Source organism: Ceratosolen solmsi, unplaced genomic scaffold (assembly GCF_000503995.2).
Source record: "Ceratosolen solmsi marchali unplaced genomic scaffold, CerSol_1.0 scaffold1, whole genome shotgun sequence".
In the NCBI taxonomy this organism is placed as follows: Eukaryota; Metazoa; Arthropoda; class Insecta; order Hymenoptera; family Agaonidae; genus Ceratosolen; species Ceratosolen solmsi.
This window is the reverse complement of record NW_011948415.1, coordinates 13,270,472-13,293,930: the sequence shown is the minus strand read 5'-3', so window position 1 is coordinate 13,293,930 and position 23,459 is coordinate 13,270,472. Positions and strand designations below refer to the sequence as shown.

Sequence of the window (23,459 nt, the reverse complement as noted above, 5' to 3'; positions counted from 1 at the left end):
GGATCGGATGAGTTAGTAATTGGGAACGATAGTATTGCAAATCTTTAAGTGTATTGTGCTGGGAATATTGTTAATATTATTTATGGAGATTTATGGAGATATTTTCATTCATAATGACTTCTTGAACTCGAGGATGCTAAGATATTAATACAAAAACCAATGCATTATTTATTTTTTTTTTTTTTGTTTTTGTTTTTGTTTTTTGTTTTTTGTTTTGTTATTTGTTTTTGTTTATCATCAAAAGTAACGCGATTATGATTAATTATGACTTTGCGCGAGCACACGCACCAGTCGTTTCGCTCACACGAGCGACGACGTATTCGGAATAATGATCGATGCCGATGTTTTCTCGGCATTGCAAGAAGGACGAAAGTCGCGATGATTTGGCTAGTTGCGATGCATAAGGATCTGCGTGTAATGTCGCTTATTTTGCGCGCAGATAGCGAAAATCAGTCTATGTTGATCACCGGTGAGTCTGGGGCCGGAAAGACTGAGAACACGAAGAAGGTAATTGCGTACTTCGCCACTGTCGGTGCGTCGACGAAAAAGGATCCAGCTGCCTCCGAGAAGAAGGGATCCCTCGAAGATCAGGTTGTCCAGACGAATCCCGTACTTGAGGCTTTTGGTAATGCCAAGACCGTCCGTAACGACAACTCTTCTCGTTTCGTAAGTACACTCCTTTCATTTACTTACGTATTCGTAAGCCCACACAAAAAACAAACTATATATATATATATATATATATATATATATATATGGATACGTCAATACATACGCACACGTATAAGAACGAACACCTATACGCTTTTCTCATGTAAATCAATTTCAGTCGAATCGAGTCTTTCATTAACACTTAAAGTCATTCAATCATAGGATTATTGAAGTATCTGTAGTCACTATTTATAAGCTTTAAAGATATTTTTGATATATTAACAATGTTAACAGCAACAACAACTACAAAATCTGCAACAACAACATTAACAATAATAAAAATAATGATAATAATGATGATAATAATAATAACAACAACAACAACAACAACAATAACAACACTATTTAAATGTTTTAATCGAACGTTATTTTAATCGTTTAGGGTAAATTTATTCGTATTCACTTCGGTCCATCTGGAAAGTTAGCTGGTGCTGATATTGAAACCTGTAAGTTGATTTTTCATTCCATTAATAATTGTTAACCTTTCATCCGACTAAGAGCGATTGAAAAAATTATTATTCATGAATTTCAAAAGATGAGAAAAAAATTAGAAATATCTTAAACAAAGCGTAATTTTTCAGTTAGTTATTTATTTCAATTTTTTATTATCAAATATGGAGAACGGAATCATTGAATTCCTTTCAATCGCTTTATTATCGGATCGAAGATAGTAATTGGATACTTTTTGAAAAAGTATCAGTTATTCTTTTCTCTCTTTTTTTTTTCTTCTTTTTTTCTTTTTCTTTTTCAAAGCACTACAATTAAAAAGTTATAGTGGAAGGTGATAATGAGTAGAATATTTTCTATAATCTGCTAGATCTACTGGAAAAGGCTCGTGTTATCTCGCAACAGGCATTGGAGCGCTCTTACCACATCTTCTATCAGATGATGTCCGGCTCTGTTAAGGGTCTTAAGGGTAAGATTAAAGTGTTTCAATGACAGTCTTTGGTAGTATTATTATATAATTAAACAATTGTTATGACCATACATTTCGATACATAGGCTTATCGAGCAACGATTCGATGTTGATAAAATGGCCATTATATTGAAGCTTCCTTTTGCAAGCATTGAGTTTTATAATAAGATTTATTTGGTCAATGCTATTACGAAATTGTAATTTACAAGCTCGGAACAATCGCATTCCGCTGTTCATCATTCGGATAATCGATATTTGATGTATTGATATTTGATGCAAAAGAAGGCAAACAATATAAAACGAGTGTTTGTGATGGCATCGAAGTCGACTCGATATCTAATCTTAAGTTAGTTATAGGAACATTTGAGAAGTAAAAGTTGAGCAAGCTTAATTGTCACTTTGCTCGTTAGAATGTGCATTTAAAAAAGACATATTAGACCCTCATTCGAAAAAAATTAATCAGCATAGCAGCAGTGGTTACGATGTGTTCAATGACCCGAGACAGAGGATGTGTTTTCCGATTCTTTACTTTCTTATTATTATGTGTAGTGTTTATCACCTCGTAGCATATTATCAATGAATTTCTCTACCTTACTTTCGTGCGTAGAGATGTGCCTACTCTCGAACAACGTCAACGACTACTACTTCGTCGCGCAAGGAAAGACTTCGATTCCCGGCGTCGATGACGGAGAGGAATGCGAACTCACAGACGTAAGGAGATACGCGCGGTTTAAACTTTGTCTATAAGATTACTTTTATCATTTTCTATTCGTTTTTGTCGAACATTATTTTTTTTTTTTTTTTTTCCATGTAGGATAAGTTGCTTTCAGTCAGAGTCGGCATTCAGTACCAAAGTGAAAGAGACATTGTTTTCTTTATTTCCTATATAAAGACAAACAACATTTACACTGCTATTTCGAATTATAAAGCTGCTATTAAAAAATATATATACATATATATATATATATGTATATATTTGTTATTATTATAAAAAAGAGATCGATTGAGATGATGAATAATTTTCAATTATTGATTAAGCCAAAGGTTTAATTGGCTTGTTTTGCAATTAAACATAATGGATAATTCAATTAATCTAAATTTTGATTTTGAAATTGGCGCGATATTGCCTTAGCAATTTCATTGCTGAATTAGTCGGCAATTTCTGACTATAAGTAACTTTATGCTTATATTATGATTCGACAACAATCTATACATAAATATTCAGATGAATTATTTTAATTTTTTTTTCATTTCTATATGTTGTTTTTTTTTTTTTTTTTTTTTTTTTTTTTTTTTTTTTTTATACTATCACTATTTAATTATAGTATAAATTTTTTTTTCTTAATTTATGCCGTTCAGGATGCTCTAATTTTCGTGTTAATTGTTAACGCTACGAATATAATCGCGATTGCGTATTATGCTGATTATGACAGTTGAATTGTGATAATGACCGATCAAAGCCTCTTCTGGGACACGAGGGCGGAAAATTGCGAACAAGGCAGAAGACTTGTCGATATAAAAAACAACTTTCTCGTTAATTAATGACATCCCATAATACTTAATGACATTAGTAAGGGATAAAGTGTAATTTATATTAATAGTATCGTATACGGGGAGACTTTATAATTTTGCTATTAACATAAGTGAATCAATGTTCATATAATAATAGCCTATTGAAGGAGACAATCATTTTTTTTTTTTTTTTTGAAAAATATGAAAATATTATCTATAGAATGAAAAACAAAAATAAAGTTTTTCAATTATTATATATTAGATATATTTGAAAGGGTAATTTTGATTTTGTTTTTGTTTTGTTTTTTTTTTTGTTTTTTTTTTGTATCGACAAGTACAAGCCGTCTCTGAATTGTACATATTTGATTACAAATTTGATGTGTTGATTTTCGCGTTGAAAATATCTCAAGCGGAATAGACTTTGCAAAGGAGATATTTCGTACCTTTTCTTGAAAAGGCACTGTTCGTGACTTTTTAATAATGAAAGGTCACAGTTAAAACTACACACCTAGAAAGACTAGGCTATTGCTGACAGACTCGCAAATTAATGAGAATTCCAACACGAATGAGCGTAACTTGAGTCGTGTATCCCCAAGAACGGGAAACATTGGCAAATCCCAATGTCAAAGTAGTTAAAATGTCTATATTTTCTTAAATCCTCTCTACTGTAAATAGTTTAAAACTAAAATGAAATCCTATAAAGAAACCCGACACCAAACGGGAAAGTAAAGTAAGGCTACAGAGAAGTTACAAGTTTTTTTTTTTTTTTTAATTTCTGTTGTGAAAAATGTCATAATTTTTTATCATTTATTTTAACATTTCATATCATAAATATTATCTTCTCAGGTTTTTGTCGCGTCTCTGAATATTTGTTTTTTTTTTCTCCTTTCATTATTGTTTATCTAAATAAATTCACACGTGACATTGCCTCTTATTGATTATATGTATGTATGACGATTTCTTTTTGGTTACGAATGTAGTCGATGGCGTAGCTGATTTTAGTAAAATGAATTTTGTAATTTTATTAAAAAAAGAAAATGAAAATGAAAAACCAGCTACATAAAGACTAAAGGTAGCTTGTAATATGTAAATAAGATCATTTGAAAAAATAAATTGAAAATTTGAGAAGAGAATTGGTTAAGTTGTACCGATCGACTCTGTAGCTTTAGTGCCAGGAATCCTATCAAAGCCATAAGAAAATATGGTCGTTCAAGGTTCATTGGCTTATCCAAGCATGTGTTTGTTTTCAAAAACCTCAGAAAAGTGTCTGCTGTCCAAAAACATCAATGACTACTACTTCGTCGCGCAAGGAAAGACCTCGATACCCGGTCTCGACGACGGCGAGGAAATGCTTATTACCGACGTAAGTGCGCGTTCGATTGAAACGAAGAACGCGGCTTTTTTCCAATAACCAGGCTGACGTTGCATTATCGACGTTCTTCCTAATTTGACAATTTATCAATGCAATTAACTGATAATTAAATTATCGCCTCCCGTCCCGCATTACGCAGGACGAGCTAATTATTAGAAATTCTTAACAATGAATTATAAAAATTACAAGCGTTATCAAGTGCGCGATAAGAGATATTATTACATTGTCACAATAACAATTTACATACGTAAAGTAGTAAAGTACAATAATTTTTAATTCGTCTAGAATGAGCCGATTTTATTCTGTACGATTTCAATATTGCAAATTTTTCGTCAATTTTTTTTGTTTTTTTTTTTGGTTTTTTTTTTTGTTTTTGTTTTATTTTGTTTTGAATTGGAGGAACGTCTTTAATCTGTGTTGAGTCCAAAAGAAATTTTTGGATCATTACTGGCCAGTAATAAACTTTAGTGTGACATGCCAATACTGAATTTTACCGCATTTCTTTCTAGATGTTTAAGTGTGCAGCTGTATATGTATTTTTAAAACTTATCCTAGTTTTAATACCTTTTTCTTCATGAATATTTATTGTATGTCATCTCTACGTCTCTGTTTCGTATGCTGTCTCTGTTTCGTATGTTGTCTCTGTTTCTTATGTTGTCTCTGTTACGTACAGCCTTTCGTTATCTGTTGCAAATCATGATAATCAACTTTACTTCACACTTATCGCATTCTTTAGCCTAAGCATAGCGCTATCGCTGATAAATATATGTACAAGCATGACAAAACAATAGCCATTACATTTAAGAGTAAACTTTTAATGTACACAACAAAATTATACATTAATCATATCTCGTATGTTTTAAACTATATAATAATCTTTTTCTATTTCTATTTACTTAATTATACGTTTATTACTGTATTTCTTCATGTTCTAAACATCTTTAGCTAAACTACTTTTAAAATAATATTTTTCTACCGTATTTCAAAATAATGCTTATTCTTTATTTCAATTACTCAGTTTTTCATCACTGTCTTAAAAATTCTCTGTCTTTTTTAATTTTAACCTATATCTTTACAAATAATAAAACTTAAAGCAAAGTATCACCGTGTCATGAAAATTTAAAGACTTTCATTGCTAAATAGTCCAATATTTATTTGAATTATGTTTATAAAGCACCTTTTAACTGTATTAGATTGTATTATAAATTGAATTGTATAACTTAAACATTTTTATGCTGGGAGCGAAAGAGATGAAGTTATTATTATAACGAAAGAGATTTGAAAAGCCATACTAAATATAAAATCGTATATGCTTATATATATATATAAATTTTGCGGGGCATCCTGGTATAATTTTATAGTATATAAATGTCCTATTCGATCTGGCCAATTTCAACCATTCAACAAATAGCCAGCCAAAGTCGTCTCTGATTTTTCTCGCAAATTTATTACGGAAGCTGTGTATACATAAATATATGTATACACATTGACACTCATATATACATACATGCACATCAATGCAGACACGCAGACACACACACACACGCGCGCACGCACACACGCACATAAACACGCATATATATATATATATATATATATATATATATATATATATATATATATATGTATGTATGTATGTATGTATATATATGTACACCAAAATACAGAAATGACGTTGCTGAGTAACCGGATCGGCGACTACTACTACATTAGCCAGGGTAAGACGAGAATTCCCGGGGTCAACGATGCGGAAGACATGGAAGATACGGACGTAAGTCCAAAAGAACAAACACGGCGATCTGACCTTATATCCCGCCCCACCCTTCGCCCCTTTCGCACAGCTCCTATGAGTGCTCGTATAACGTTTCATTCATATATTCCTATAAGACATATACATATTGTTTTTGATGCTTTCAAAGATTTTTGCATTTTAATTTTGATGATTTTATTACTATAAAAATAATCAATTAAATACTCCTCGCAACCACTGAAAATAAATCGATTTTTATTATCTAAAGATTTTTCATTGTCTTCAAGTTACGAAGTCCTCGGCAATAAGCTCTGTAAGGTTTTACAATAATATTAATTGTTACAAAAATTCTAATAATTACTTTGGTTAAGTACGGTGACGAATGTGCGTTGAAACTTGTTTAAATAATAATAAGTAAATTTCAATACTTGAGAATAGATCTCATTGAATTATTGATTTATTTCACGTGGGTGTGTTTCAAATAAACTCAATATAAATTCGAACGATGATAAATTGTTTTATAAAATAAATGGTTTTGGCAACAAAAAAAAAAAAAAAAAACAAAAAAAAAACAACGCATAAAATATAAGAATAAAATTAAATGAAATTCAATTAAGAAAAACAGTAAATAAAAAAAAAAAAAAAAAAAAAAAAAATGCGAAAAAAAAAGCAAATGAAAAAGTGAAAAATGAATAAAGCAAGATGTGGATACCATTTACGTAAAGTATTTATATCGTTTGCTGAAACCATTGGCTAAATTTATCTTAACCCAAATGCATTCATTCCAGTTGCTACAGTAATATCCAAATAGAATCGTATTAATTAGAAAAATTCTTTTAATTTATTGCAAAGTCGACTTAAGGAAAGATCTTTGTATGCGAACTTTCGATCTGGTATTCACAACTTCAGACCACCGAGACTCTTTAAAAATCTAATACAATCATCACAAACTGCATCCAAACACACCTCAAACAATAACAATAAAATCAGATGTCAGAAGCACGAGTCGAGAGACTAAGGAGCGAGGGCCGATTGTCGGTCTGCCCACCACTCTCCACCCCCTACCCCCCACACACGCGTGTCCAGCCTTCTATTTGCACGAGAACCTTCTCACGATGGTTATGGAAAAAATTGTAGTCGGTGGGTGGGAGAGGATGGCCCTTTTACGGAGGGCGAGGGCTCCTAATGGGGCTGCGCGAACCAAAAACGCGAATTCCTTTTAGTTCGTTAGATAGAAATAGCCTAAAATGGAGATGGCTAGGAGAATTCCAAATATCAATTCTATGTAAATCACGATTACACGTATTGTGTATAGAATAGGAGACACAAAAGCGCCCCTTCCCATTCGTGATAAACGAAAGTCAAATATCTTGATAAATCATAAAATAAATAATACTCATTGCATTAGTATATCAATGTTATATATAATATGCCTCAGCGTCCAATTTGAAAAATCAAATTCTTTCGAAATAGCTGTTAGTTTTTTATGCTAAGCCTCGGACATAACGTAACGAGGACATAAACACATTATTAATTAAATTCAAACTTCTTCTACAGAGAATTGTTTCTTATCAAACAACATTTACGACTATTACAACGTATCCCAAGGAAAGATTACGATCCCTGGAATCGACGACGCTGAAGAAATGGGTCTTACGGACGTAAGTTCCGTCCCCTTGACAAATTACCTGACACTTTGAAATTACGTTAATTCTAATTATCGATACAGAAATCTTTGTTCGTTTTATTGTTAATGAATTTTATTCCGACCCTTTTTAAGTCCACGAACAACTGTTGTATGCATCTTGTGAAATCAAGTAGTTGAGTGGTTTCGGTTCCCTTTTTTATGTTTAAGAATTGCTGTTGAGTTTGTAGAGCATTCTATTTATACATAGGTGTTTCCTCAGAAATATACGTTATAACTATTATTAGAAAACACGATTTTCTTACTGTACATACTACATTTTATTACTTTGAATTTCAGTTTAATATTTAAAATGTATCCCCCATTTTACAAGAACCTCGTGTTAAAACGTTTGACTATACAGTTTGTTTCTCATATTTATTATTAATTTTTCTTTTCTTTTTTTTTAATTTCTCTCTCTCTCCCTCTAACTCGATCTCTATCTCTCTTTATTATCTCTTTTACTCCCTCTCTATTCCGTCCAATCTCCGCTCTCTCTCTCTCTCTCTCTCTCTCTCTCTCTCTCTATCTCTTTTATATATCTGTCTCTATAACTCCATATCCATCTTTGAAACAATACCTTTTCCCAAATTTGGATTTTATTTAGTTTGAGCCATAAAATAGCAATCTGAATCAATGAAATTTTATACTTCCACAAGTATATTAATTTATGGTTGTTACCATTCATTAAGATTCAAAGAAACATTTAATATCGTTTTACGACAATTAATTTTCCAGTAAAACTATTTGCATTCAATGATTTATATTCCAATGTGAAAGTCACTATCTTCGCAGTAAAACATAAGTTAGGAAATTTGATTGTTGTTCAAAACGTATAGAAAAAAATTTTGACGCGAATTATGGCCGAAAAGCTAGAAAAGCCACACTAAATGGTGTTGGGACTGCAAATGACATGTGTATTTCTGTGATAAATAAGATCCATGGACCATCATCGCGGTTCTTGATTACGAAAGATCCGTAAAATGGAATATAATTTTTTCAAGAACCCAATGAACCAGTGGTTCGTAGTAATTTGAGTGATCTATTTGTTATACAAACTGTTTATGTTTTTCAACGTAAAAAGTGCATTCTACCTTTATAACTATTATTATTATTTGTTAATTTTCCATACTATTTTTACTCATGTGTATTGTTTGCTTACAACATTAATTTTTTTTTTATCGCACATTAAAAAGTCTTCCTTATGTCTTAATATCAATACTTGTATTTCTTTTTTTTTTATTTATTTTTTTTTTTTATTTTTTTTTATCATTCCACTGTATACAACAAAACGAAATAACCTTCTACAGTCATTCATACTAAAATAAACGAAAAATTTTGCTTTTATGCTTTGCTCTATATGCTTATCTACATTTTAATTTTTGATTTTTTTTTTTTTTTTTTTTTTTTTCAAACGAAGACTTCCTGATGCGAACACACTCGCAGACATACTTTCGAAGCTTAAAACGTCTATTGTCTTTAAATGCTTTCATTCATACTGCTTTTGTACGCTCGTGTTAATTGCTTGGGCTTATGTAAATTAAATGAATATACTGTGTACTTTTATGATATAATTAATTATGCTTTTCTTCATAAATCTCATGCCAGAATCGATAAAAAAGAAAAAAAGAAAGAAAGAAAAAAAAAGAAAAAAAAAGAAAAAAAAAAAAAGATAGAAAAAAAAGAAAAAAAAAACCAAACAATTTATACGAATGTAAATAAAATGATCAAATTACTTCATTCGAGAATTGTCGAGTTTTATTGCATCTGGCAGTGCCATTTTGAAGTATTAACGTTGTAGGAGTTTATTGATTTTATTTCTCCTACCGAATGTAGAAAGCCTTCGACGTTTTGGGTTTTACTCAAGAAGAGAAGGATGACATTTACAAAATCACCGCCGCTGTCATGCATATGGGTGGCATGAAATTCAAACAGAGAGGTCGTGAAGAACAGGCTGAGGCTGATGGCACCGAGGTACATTCAATCACACGAGTTTATAAATTATTTTTCAAACTTGATTAGTATAATCACCGTTACAGATGTTTCAATTCATTATTACAGATTAATTATAAATTTCAATGACGCATAGTATAATTTGTGTATAATGCATTTTGATCGCAATAACTTATAAATATTCTTAAGTTTACCATTGAAAATTCCTCTTTAATAATATTACATAATTCTGTCCAGTGTATATAATTTTGTACATAATTCTCAATACAATGACATTCCTGTATTAACAATTGTCGAACTTTTTAATAATTGCATGCGTTTAATTTAATAGGAAGGTGAACGCGTAGCCAAGCTTCTAGGATGTGACTGTCAAGATATGTACAAGAACTTGCTGAAACCAAGGATCAAGGTCGGTAATGAGTTCGTAACCCAGGGTCGTAACAAGGATCAGGTCGCGTACTCTGTTGGAGCTATGTCAAAGGCCATGTTCGATAGATTGTTCAAGTGGCTTGTGAAAAAGTGTAACGAGACCCTGGATACGAAGCAAAAGCGTCAGCACTTCATTGGTGTACTGGATATTGCTGGTTTTGAAATCTTCGACGTGAGTAATCCAGATGATTCGCTGAAAAGTACTTGTTGGTTACTAAGATACGATTCTCATAGATTTACTTATTTAATTTCATCCGTATTGCAGTATATAATGATCGAAAGACCATTGCTTCACTTGTCTTCAAATTTTCATTATAAAATGATATTATCATTTAATTTAATTACTTTAAGAATCGAATCAAGTAACTTAATTACAAAATTGACACCAAACCCTTGATATCCCAATGAAAAAGTATCATATTAAGAAAATAGAAAACAAGGAAAACCCACCAGTTACTCCTACGTTAAAAATTTTAATAATATTAAATCAAGAATTTCTTTTATTAATGATGCCTAATCCCAAATAGTACGAGAATATATCCCTTGAGCCACTTTAGGTATCGCTGTGTTGTCATCGAGTCCGTATCAAATAATACGACAATTAAAGTGATTATGACATATCATCCAAAACCACTATCTAAACAATACTGCGACCACGCAGTTGTATGCCTTACACTCGCCTAAACAAAAAATAAATTATTAATTTGATAAACTCATAGTTCAACGGTTTCGAACAACTTTGTATCAACTTTACGAATGAAAAATTGCAACAATTCTTCAACCATCACATGTTCGTACTCGAACAAGAAGAATACAAAAAAGAGGGCATCAATTGGACATTTATTGATTTTGGAATGGACTTGCTCGCTTGTATCGAACTCATCGAAAAGGTAGATTGTGCTCCCCCCCCCACCCCAACGCTCAAAACAATCTCGATTTGTTTGTTCTTTATCTCCAAAATCCTCAAAAATTGAGCAAATTGCCAATTTTTTTTTCTTTCTCTCTTTCTTAAAAACCAGTGTTTAACCCACTTCTGTATTATTAAAATTAAATTCGCATCGAAAATCAATTCAGAACAATTTTCATTATGAAATGATTTTTTGCTGTTAGCATGAAAATGTGAGTTTGAATTATCATCTCAATTGTCTAGACACAAACTCACTTTAAGACTAAGAATTTCACATCGAACCGTCTTTTAATTCCCATATTATCGAACATTCTCAATTCACATTATCGAGAATGTCCCTTACAATATTCTCTATAATGCCACTTTGAGTGTAATTAATGTTTAATATCTCAATATTTAAGCTTAAGGGCAACATTAAGAATACGAAACGTTGCGTCTTAATTAAGATGCGACCTAAGAGAGTATGAGACGAGTTTTGAGTACCAGCAATTGTGTCAACAGTGAACATTTGTTCCAAAGGTAATCATTGTTTTTCTTGTTGTCCCTGATCCAATGACGATATCTTCAGCCGCCCGCCCCACCCCGCCAGCCATACCCGATTGCACCAACAAGAAAATCCCTGTAAATTTTCCAATATATCTCGAAACTCAAAACAGTGGACTTATTATTAATAATTTGTGTTAAAATATTCCAGAATGTAAAATTATCTCTCGATGAACGAGACTCTAATCTGGAAATTTCTAGACAAAAATTATTATTGACCTAAGATACGAAAAATTTTACAGGACATTTACATCAATTGTGAATCGTAGCATTTATTAACAATCATTGAGAAATGTCAATATCAACTTGTTGTACTCTCTGTTTTCCCAACATTTAATCGTAGCCAATCAAAATATTACTTTAGAATGATAAATACCGCATGTAATATTTATGCGCTGTATACATAAGCGCCATCAGTCGTAATTAAGTATAACAAAAAAAATACATCGAACACGAACAAACAAAACAAAATACAACAACAACAACAACAACAACAACAACAACAACAAAATAAAAAAAAATAAAAAAACAAAGAAAATACAAAACGCAACGCAACAAAACAATACAAAACATAAAACAAAAAACAGTCGACAAATGCTCGAGGCAGACCCTTAGCAAACATTATCGATTGAATAAGGTGCCTCTCGAAGACAAGAAGCCAAACAAACTTTTTAAGGAATTTAAAGTGTAAAAACGTAGAAAAACAAACAGGCTAATTGATACAAAATCAGTAAAAGATCTGACCACTGTATTACCATTTGCTCTCGAACAGTTTAACAGCTTCGAGCAGCTCTGTATCAACTTCACGAACGAGAAGCTTCAACAGTTCTTCAATCACCATATGTTTGTCCTTGAACAAGAGGAATATACGAAGGAGGGTATTGAATGGTCCTTCATTGACTTTGGCATGGACCTGGTCGCTTGTATCGAGCTTATCGAGAAGGTACTTGACGAGTAAAATTCTCGCCAGCGACCTGGTCATTTACGTACCAGTATAAACAAAGAAATGCTAATAAAGCAAATGAATGGCTGATTGGTTCGTTAACAAGACATTCGGCCCAATCAGAGTCGAACGATTAAACGAGAAACAAAACAAGAGCTTAATATATCGGCTGCGTTGTTCGCTTCGTTCACTCACTCTAACGCTTTCAAAACAAATGATAAACATCGTCATTGAAAATCGTTATCGTCCACTGTTTTAATTTTTTATTTGTGTTTGTCCTAGTGCCCGTCTTTTTTTCATTTCTTTTCTTTTCTTATCATTTTCTTTATACATCATTTGTTTATTTCTTTTTCATTTTTATTTTGTTTTTGTTTTTTGTTTTTTGTTTCTCTCTCTCTCTCTCTCTCTCTCTCTCTCTCTCACACACACACACACACACACACACACACTTTTCTCTCTTCATTCGTCAATTCAAATGTGATAAAGTCTATTGTTTCATTACAACCTAATACATCCTTGTGCCCTATGTCAATTACAAATTATATAATTTGTTATCATTATGCTTATTGCTTCAAATCCAATACTTTTCACTTCTTTTCTTCATACGTGATACCTTGTGCATTATTCATTGTTATTTCGATCGGAAAGTTGTCCAAGGTGATTTGAATCCTGTTGATTCTCCATGTGTTAACGATACGATAAAGTTCGGTCCAGTACTACACAAAGAGCGATATCTCAATGATCCAATGTTAAAGGATTATTATTTACGTACTACTTTCAGTCAGTCACACGTAGAACAAGTACAGCAAATAAATACTTAAAGATAAACGTGGCGTCAACTGCCATTTTATTATTATGTATCGTTTCTATGCTTTTATCACGCGCTACTTCAAACGCGCAGTACAACGGCTTTGAACAGCTCTGCATCAACTTCACCAACGAGAAGTTACAGCAGTTCTTCAATCATCACATGTTCGTACTCGAACAAGAAGAATACCAACGCGAAGGTATCGAGTGGGCCTTCATCGACTTTGGCATGGATCTGCTCGCGTGTATCGAGCTTATTGAGAAGGTATTGGATTAAGAACAGCCGCACTACTCTGGCTGACCATTAGCCAGTCGAGAATACATAAAATCAAATACATACATAATACATACGTAATTGATTAATGGACAAGATATCGTTCTGTTTAGAATTAGACGACTGAAGTAGTTAGTACAGTGTAACAAGGACTTGGTATAACGGTTCTCCTCATTTTCTGCATGTAATCTGTAATGCTTTGAGATGTTCAAGCGAGAACAGTCGGAGCTCACAATCAACAAGATTTTGAATTGTTTATTATTATTTACAACTGTGACTGTCTTTGTGCCTGTCTTTGCATCAGTAAATCATATAATAGTCAGCTTTTCCCATCACGTTCATCCCTTCATCATTATTATATTATTTATTTACCCCAATATAATTACTTGCAATTTATCGGTGTTTTACCTCTTGCTAGCTGTTCGGGTATCATTAATCGACATTTAAATGGCAATATATTTCACCTGCGATTTGCTGTTGTTCATTGAATTATTTATTATATAAAAATCTCATGGATATAGATTGTGTGAAAACCTATGTGACTTAGTTACAAACGTTACAAAATTCTAAAACAAATAACCGAATATAATAACCTTAGTGTGTGCTTCGGTTTCCATTTCCACCCCCCCCTCTCTCTATCTCTCTCTCTCTCTCTCTCTCTCTCTCTCTCTCTTTCTCTCACTCTTTCTCTCACTCTTTTATTATATTTTCTTTACCTTTATCTTCCATTATGTACTACGCCAAATTATGCAGAACAACGGCTTTAAACAGCTCTGCATTAACTTCACTAATTAGAAGTATCAATAAATATGTCAATCATCGTATGTTTGATAACGTAAACAATAAGCGTATCGGCCCAAATACACAGAATGGGTCTTTGTTGCCTCGGTATGAATTTTATCGCTTGTAATGCTGAACTTAGTCCAGGATAATATAAGCATTATATGATTGAATGGCACATGCAATCAATATGGATCGTGATACCATCAATGGAGTATAAAAGGGAGAGAATGATTATTCTCTAAATCAGAATAACTACATGGTTTGATCGTACAAAACAGTGGCTTGAGCAAGAATTTGTGTTTACCTGTACATGTAAAAGTCATTAATTGTGGGAAAAAAAGGTACATAATACAAGTATCCATCCGATGTCATGACTAATTTCACTATTTATTTCTATTGTCGTAATTTACTCAATAATATTATTAAACAAAATCCAAACAAACAAACAAACAAACAACAACAACAACAGCAACAACAACAAAATAATAAATAAATAAGTAGATAAATAAATAAATATTAAAACTTGCCTAAACAATATATAATTCTGTACATAATAATATTTAATTCTATACTTCGAACAAAATATAGAGCTTTTTCTATTTTTTGAATTTTTACTTTCGCCTTGTAATACATTTTGCTTTCCCCCCCCCCCCGCCCCTATTGAATATTATCTTTATATTATTTGACCCCTTTTCTCTTCAACCGGCAAAAGAAAGTTAATTCTCCGATTAGATAAATTTATCATAAAATTTCCAATAACATTGAGCTTACATATGATTAAATTAAAATGATTAAACTAATAAACGCGTTCATTCTCAAATACTATAAAAAGATATATTTTTTATTTTAAACGAATCCAAGCATTATTCGATAAACAAAAAAAAAAAACAAAAAAAAATCAGATTTTGTATCGAAGTAGCATTTAATCCTCATTCTTTACAATTAAAATTATAATAATTATAATACAAGTGGCATTTGAACGATGCGCTTGGACTCAGAGTCGGGCATGAAATTCTTACATTGTCTGACTCTGATTATTAATAACAAACAAGTTCAAAGACAACTTGATTATATGGCTTTATCGTCCTTCAACACCCCCACCCCATTTATCACCATAACATGCATCTGGCAAAAACAGTATTTTGACCACTGTCCTGCCTTTTTCTATGTTTTTGTTTATCATCGACGCACTGCGCAAATTCGAACACACACACACACAGTTCAACAGCTTTGAACAACTATGCATCAACTTCACCAACGAAAAGTTGCAGCAATTCTTCAACCACCACATGTTCATTCTTGAACAGGAAGAATATCAACGCGAGGGCATTGAATGGACTTTTATTGACTTTGGCATGGATCTCCAACAAACTATTGATCTCATCGAGAAGGTATAGCTCGAATGAAGATCTCTTAAATCACTGGGAGATCAAAGTCCCTAAATGAAATGAACAGAAATATTACATAATACAAAGTGGAGACTACGAATTCAATGTTCAATATTTAAGCGAACAGAACCAAAAAAAAAAAAAAAAAAAAAAAAAATGCATGATACGATTTCAAGCGCATTATTCATTAACGAACGAATAGTTATTATATGTGCATGTCAATTTATTTAGAGCACTTTTCAACAAATTTACACTCTACATTTATGACAATCTATTTCATCATTACATTATTCATCGGATGATCGTATTAATCCATCATAAATAACTGACAGTTCGTCATACTAATCTTTAAGGCACTCGATAGATAAACTCATTCCGACGTTTAATTTGATTAAAATAAATTTCATGGCACAACAGTGCACAACATTTATAATTTGTTGTATAGAATAACGAAGAGAATGTGCAATCGAGTGTCTTCATATCGACTTATTTCACGAGTCTTTTATAGTTTGATAACAATCTTTCGCTTTTTTTCAAATTCTCCTTGCACACCACTACACGCTGATTGGGTAGCTTCCTTAACACTGTACCAACTTAAGGAACGAATGAAAAAGCTTTGGCCGTACTATGTATTTGTATATTTGAGTAGTGAGTGGGGACAATTATAAAATGATGGTATTACGTGAACTTTTTATCAGCTCTGGTATAATTTTACACAAACAATAATTCAATGCGTTAAAAAGGTAAGGAATCAATTGCCTACTGCTTTCTCTCTCTCTCTCTCTCTCTCTCTCTCTCTCTCTCTATCTATCTATTCTCATTCATGTAAAAGCAACAATAGCGTCACGCAACTCAAGAATGCATTGCATTGCTAGCCTTTTTAAGGCTTACTGCATCGATTATCAATGTTGCCTTACAAGTATGTATATTAAATGTTCAAGTACATGTGCGCTTTTTGTGTTCAACCTCGTCTCCCACATGTCAAGTACATGTCTGTGCTCACCTCCCTCGTCCTGTCGAACAAAAATATATGTTTGGTTAATTGCAAATATAACGATTCATATATTTTTTTCATAAAAGCAATATATTAAAATTGTGCTTATCGTTAACTTTAATAAATTAAGTAATATGGCGGTATTGAGAGTATCGAACAGAGTTGTGAAATTCTATAGGAATCGATGATTTGGGAATCGGGGCACGTGACGATTAATTCTTCATTTCTTATGATTGTAAAGTAGAGCAATTGCCGATGAAACTAAGGTTTAATTTTATCAATTTATTTATGTTGTTTAAATAGCACTTTATTCGGTTATGTTCGGAAAGTAAGATTTAATTAAAAAATATCTTTAAGAAATGAAAAAAAAAAAATATGTTGTATCTTCAATCGCATTCATCGTCTATTGACATATTTAGTTAAATATAATTTTATGTGCATTAACATTCACGCATTTAAAGTTAAATACATTTAAACTCGATATAATATGAAAATTCCAGATGAAACGGATGGAATTTCAATTAAATATTAATTTCATGCTCATTTGCCGTTCGTTTTAAAGACAAAATTTCTTTCTTCTTTTTTTTTTTAATTTTTATTTTTCCACATATCCTAATATTACCAAATATGAATAATTTTAATAAAAATTTATGACTCAAACGTTCGATACTTTAATCAATAAAATTGTTGAAAAAATAAAAGAAAAAATAAATACTTTCCCTCTCACTCGATTACCTTTTATTCTTTGTAATTAATAATACGAAAAAATTACTTACTTTATTAGTTAATAATTCACATATTTAATCACGCTGGTATGTACACACACACACACACACACACACACACACACACACATATATATATTTGTTTTTTTTGTTTTTTTTTTTTTTTTAATAACTTTTATCTTAACGATTGAAGTATTGAAAAATTTTACTCGATAAAGAATGTAACTTTTGGTATTGATCAAACTTTATGAGTAGCATAATTAACCGCAACTTTATCAATGAAGTTTTCGCATAAAATCGGACGAATGTTTTTTATTACTTTACCTCTATTACATTTATTGGTATTAAATTGATTTTGAATGGCCGTACTTATCTCATAAATTAACGGAAACTTAAACGGTCGTGTATGGTAACGTATACAACAGACACTCTCGTCATAATTCTTAATTTGTTCGTTGAAATTGTTACTTAAAACATTGCAAGTAATCACGCGTCTCTCGACGAAGTTCATTATTAATGTTCAAAGTTTTAGCTACAAGCACATTACGGCGTTTGATTATTCAATACAGCAGGCAGTTTTTTTTTTTTTTTTTTTTATTACACATTTTATATTAAAAAGCACGCTACTCTTATACGCACAGAAAACGAAGATAAGATTTAACGAGATTGGTATTAACGTCGCAAATATTGTTTCTCTCCTCCACCTCATAGCCCATGGGTATCTTATCGATCCTTGAAGAAGAGTCTATGTTCCCGAAAGCAACGGATAAAACCTTCGAGGAGAAATTGAACAACAATCATCTCGGCAAGAGTCCTAACTTCCTGAAGCCTAAGCCACCTAAGCCAGGCCAGCAGGCGGCTCACTTCGCCATTGGTCACTACGCCGGCAACGTAAGCTATAATTTATTAAAAAATTCAAAAAATCATATATAAGATTCTTTGTAACGACGTAGATATTTTACTTGGTAAAACTCGTGGCAATAAAGACCGGCGAATACGTAAAATATAGGCGGAATTTATCAAATTATCTGATGGAACGTAGGTGCCGTACAACATAACTGGCTGGCTGGAGAAGAACAAGGACCCGTTGAACGACACCTTGGTCGACCAGTACAAGAAGTCAGGTAACAAGCTGTTGGTGGAGATATTCGCCGATCATCCTGGTCAATCGGGCGATGCCGGTGGCAAGGGAGGCGGTGGCCGTGGTAAGAAGGGAGGTGGTTTCTCAACTGTCTCGTCCTCGTACAAGGAGCAGCTGAATAACTTGATGACGACGCTAAGAGCCACCCAGCCTCACTTCGTCCGTTGTATCATTCCCAACGAGTTGAAGCAGCCGGGCGTCATTGACTCGCATCTTGTTATGCACCAGCTAACATGTAACGGTGTGCTTGAAGGAATCCGTATTTGCCGTAAAGGTTTCCCTAACAGGATGATTTATCCTGACTTCAAGCTACGGTGAGTCTTTTAAAATTTATTTATTCTTGAAAACGATATCGTATTTACTTAGATAGTATACTCGACGGAGCTATCCATGCCGTTAGAGTCTACTTTTAAATAAATTAACTACTTCATATATATATATATATATATATATGTGTGTGTCGAATAAATTACGGGATTATAACAACTATAAATTAGCATCTTGGAGAATTACGAATAGTCTTGCTAATGATAATATTAGAATATTTTCAAATACGAGCGTCTACTTACTACAGATTACGCTATCCAACATATATACAAAGATATTATTCACAATAAGACATTCACAATATTTAGTTCGTTCAATTTAGTTTTATGACATTGTCAAAGTATGTCTTGGAAAGAAATAAAATAATATAGCCGTTGCTATATCGACACGACGTTATGATTATTAATTTTTCGAATACGATCTTGCATTGCATATGCAATATATTATTAATTCGTGAAAGAATAATTTCTGATAAGCAGTCGAGACGCTGCTTCAATGCTTTAATCAAGGAACAAAATGCAGGGTTAAGTTTATAATTAAGCGACTATCGTAATTAAATTTCTTGGCGTGTAGTTATATGATCTTAGCACCGGCTGCAATGCAGGCAGAAACAGATCCAAAGAAATCAGCCGCCGCCTGTTTCGAAGCTATCCAATTAGATTCGGACAACTACAGGATTGGTCATACTAAGGCTAGTTGAATTATCTCCTCAGAGAGCAAATTTATAAATGGAACACGTATTTAGAGGCCAATGGTTTTACAAAATCCACTTCCTTTCCAAATTCATTAGTTTCATATTTGATCGTTTGTTAATTGAGTAGCATAACACGGTTTACATTGAAAATCTAATTACATCAAACAACAATTTTTTTTTTTCTTTTTTTTTCTTTTTATTTTTTTTTTTTTTTTTTTGTAGATTGTACAATCTCCCTTGGACATGAGTATGGACAGATTTGTAGAATAAGTTTGTCAGTCCCCGTGTTTTGTAGTAAATGTTTGTTATCAGTCCCAAAATATCTTTACGAGTGATACCCGATATCAATTGACGCGCTTTTCTTTCAAACGTAGAAATTGAGAATTCAAATGTCACGATAATCTTCCCTGCGATTCATTTTGTGAATAAATTTAAAAAAAAAGAAGAATAAGACCTTATATCTCGGCTTATCGTGGATATTAAGTGTGAAATTAAACTCTCAATTTCCTGTTACGACATTGAAAGAAATTGACGTTGAAAGAAGAATTTTTACCCTGTAATGTGTGTCCCCAGTCTAGATAGTTTTGATAGTTTTGTACCGTCAAATACGCTTAACCAATTTTTAGGTGATCCGCCATATATGATCTCGCGTGAGGGTACATCAATTAAGGCCAGCAGTCAATGAAAAAACAAATAGGAGAGAGACGAATGTGCAGAACGATCATTAAGCAAAAGAAAAAACAAAGAAAAAAAAAAACAAACAAACAAACAAACACCAGATTTGACCAATTTCACGAATCCCAGTAGTTGTCCTTGTTGTATATTAGGAATTAATAAATTTAGAATTATAATATAGCCTTAGGAGCTACCGCTCCCCCCCCCCACACACACACAAAACCCAACTGATATTCCACATACTAATAGGGGCTTAATCCGGCCCTCCCCATTTCTTTTATGTGCGCGCCAAAAAAAAAAAATCCAATCACCGCCGACCGCATCCTTAGGTATAAAATCATCGCTCCAGCAGCGTGTGAGAAAGCCGGTGGCGATCCAAAGAAGTGCGCTGCGGCCATCCTCGAGGGAGCCGGTTTAGATCCTGACCAGTACCGTCTTGGACACACCAAGGCACGGTTTATCATGTCTCAATTGACAATTCCAGCCACATCGCTCTACATGTCACTTTGTTGTTTTTTAATCTCATTAGTATCTCATTGGGGTGCACTTAGCTCTTGCATTAAAATGACCATTTGCTTGAAATTAAATTGTTAAATTGAATTGGATTAATATTTCTCGTTGCTCGGTAATGAAAGTGATAATGACAATGAAAGCACGAAATTTATTGTACATGTCCGATAAGCTGTTAATAACTATGAAAAGCGAATTTAAAATTTGGCTTAAAATTGTCATTTTAATGTAAGAAGATGTTTTCACGCTCGAATACAATTGTCTTTATTAATATGCAAAGTTTGACCCAATTTTTCAATGTCTTGTCTTGTTTAGTATTTAAATGCGTTATTCATAAACAAAAAAAAAACAAAAACAAAACAAAAAAAAAAATCATAAACGTTATTTTATAGCCCTGAAGGGACGGGGTGAGTGTTCCAGCCTGCTTTTAATTTCCATTTGTAATCCACTTGTAGAATTATTGATAGACCCCATTAATATAATTCATACATTATCGTAAATCACATAAGAAACGAAGTTCGTTTCTCTATAATTACATCTAAATTAACATCTCTGGACGATATGAGAGAAAAATAGAAAGTTTTCAAAAACCATTGTCAAACTCTGATTGTCAAATTACTGTTGTATTTTATCTCAATAGATACAAATAGTTTTTACGCTTAACGTATTGCGCGCGTTACATTATATTACGTAACACTTGATATATTCTATTATCCATTTTTATGAGTTTGTTTATGAGTGTAATTACAACGCATACTTAACGTTGGCATGGAAAAGAAAAAGCATAATATCACGAACTGAAGGCAGTTTTGTTTAATTTACGCGTCACTTAACGAAATGCCAAAATACACAGAAAACAAAAAACAAAAAACAAAAAACAAAAAAAAAAAAAAACAAAAAAAAGAAATAAAGAAAGAAAGAAAGAAAGAAAGAAAAAAAACCAATATATACTTTCAATTTTTCGCATCTCATAATAAATACGATAGTCCAGCTGATGTCTGTTTGAACGATCCTTGAATCCTAAATACACGCAATACGTAAATGGGACAATAAACGTAGTACGTAGATATCTGATCCAGTAATACCATATGGATGGATATTAAGCGACAATCTTTAAGAAGTCGAAAATACATTATCCTCGATCCCCACTCAGGATGAACCGAAAAGATATGGATCACTGATTCTGTGATTATACCCATTTTATACATTCGCTTTTATTTCTTAATATTCCATTAAATGACATAATTCGTAAATTTCTGATGGTGAGATTGTCATTTTCACCCGAGTAGTTAGTTGCTTTCTGTTTGCTTTCTCCGATGCAGACATAAAATAATGTCTAATTTTAAAATCATCGTTAATTATATTACAAATCTTGATGCCAAATTAAGGGACATTATTATCTGCTCTAAATGATAACTTTGAATAAAATTTTAATTATTGTGCACGCGGTTGTACGCTGTAAGAATTTTAAAGATGAAAGTGAAAGTATCGTTTGGGTTATCTTTGACGTACGCATTAAAACCATCTGCACTCTCGTGCTTTAAACGATCGGGAGTGCAACGATATTTCTAACAAGCTCGACATTTTTCTTTTTTTCTTCTTTTTTTTTTATATGTTCATCCATATCCGTGTATTGTATCCTATATACAACCATCTCTGTCGCTTTCTCTGTACTCCATGAATCGCAATGCAGATACAAAATTCTGTGCGCCAAAAAAGTGACAGACGGCATGGATCCAAAGAAAGCCAGCTCAATTATCCTTGAAGAAATTGTACCTTCCGATCAATATCGCCTAGGTGCCAGTAAGGTACTTCAACGCCTGTAACAATAATTCTAAAATGCATATTCATTCAGAAAATGCATTTCATTATAACAGTTTTTTTTTTCCTTCTTAACGTTGCCTTAACTATACTCCTGTACAATTTAATAAAATGCGGCTTTAAGATAAATTATAAATTTCGAAACGAACAATTTGCGCGACATTTATATTGGCCGTTATAATTAATAAGTGACTTTGGTATAAAAATTTATGGCTAAAAGTGCTCGATAACGTCGATCTTCTGTAGCCTTCAAAAATTCTTAAAGCCGAGCGTCCTAATCCGCTGCAAACGAGTACATAAACAACATGGCTAAAACGTGTACTAACAAATGTTCCAATGATAAATCATAACGAAAGTCCCGTACGTAACAAAATCTGTTTACGCAAATTAACGAATAAAATTTAAGTGAAAAAATGACGAAGTTCGGAAAATTTTGAGAATGGACTTCGTAATTTTTAGCGAGAAAGCTATTTTGCTTATATGAATAATACACCGACATTGTTTGAAATCTTGTACTTATCCACGAAAGATTTGAGCTATAATGGAATAAATTTCGTATTTCCACAAATGGAATTTAATATTTAATATTTAATATTTATT

The 23,459-nt window shown here is 32.4% G+C and overlaps 1 protein-coding gene across 27 annotated transcripts in view; it reads left to right on the top strand.

Annotated features, from left to right (window-relative positions):
• Mhc (myosin heavy chain) overlaps positions 1-23,459 on the top strand; it is a 52,626-nt gene that overhangs the window by 10,682 nt on the left and 18,485 nt on the right. For 4 of the 27 annotated variants that reach the window (XM_011508078.1, XM_011508077.1, XM_011508070.1 and 1 more), the window contains exons 5-14: positions 440-666; positions 1,094-1,157; positions 1,529-1,627; positions 2,235-2,338; positions 9,782-9,919; positions 10,230-10,499; positions 12,550-12,720; positions 18,403-18,582; positions 18,734-19,146; positions 20,858-20,978. In XM_011508078.1, coding sequence (XP_011506380.1) covers positions 440-666; positions 1,094-1,157; positions 1,529-1,627; positions 2,235-2,338; positions 9,782-9,919; positions 10,230-10,499; positions 12,550-12,720; positions 18,403-18,582; positions 18,734-19,146; positions 20,858-20,978 — 1,787 coding nt within the window. Of the gene's footprint in view, positions 1-439; positions 667-1,093; positions 1,158-1,528; positions 1,628-2,234; positions 2,339-4,398; positions 4,503-7,818; positions 7,923-9,781; positions 9,920-10,229; positions 10,500-11,046; positions 11,218-12,549; positions 12,721-13,621; positions 13,793-15,804; positions 15,976-18,402; positions 18,583-18,733; positions 19,147-19,732; positions 19,851-20,857; positions 20,979-22,731; positions 22,847-23,459 lie in introns of all 27 variants that reach the window. The other 23 variants (XM_011508081.1, XM_011508083.1, XM_011508076.1 and 20 more) reach the window with 16 other exon arrangements.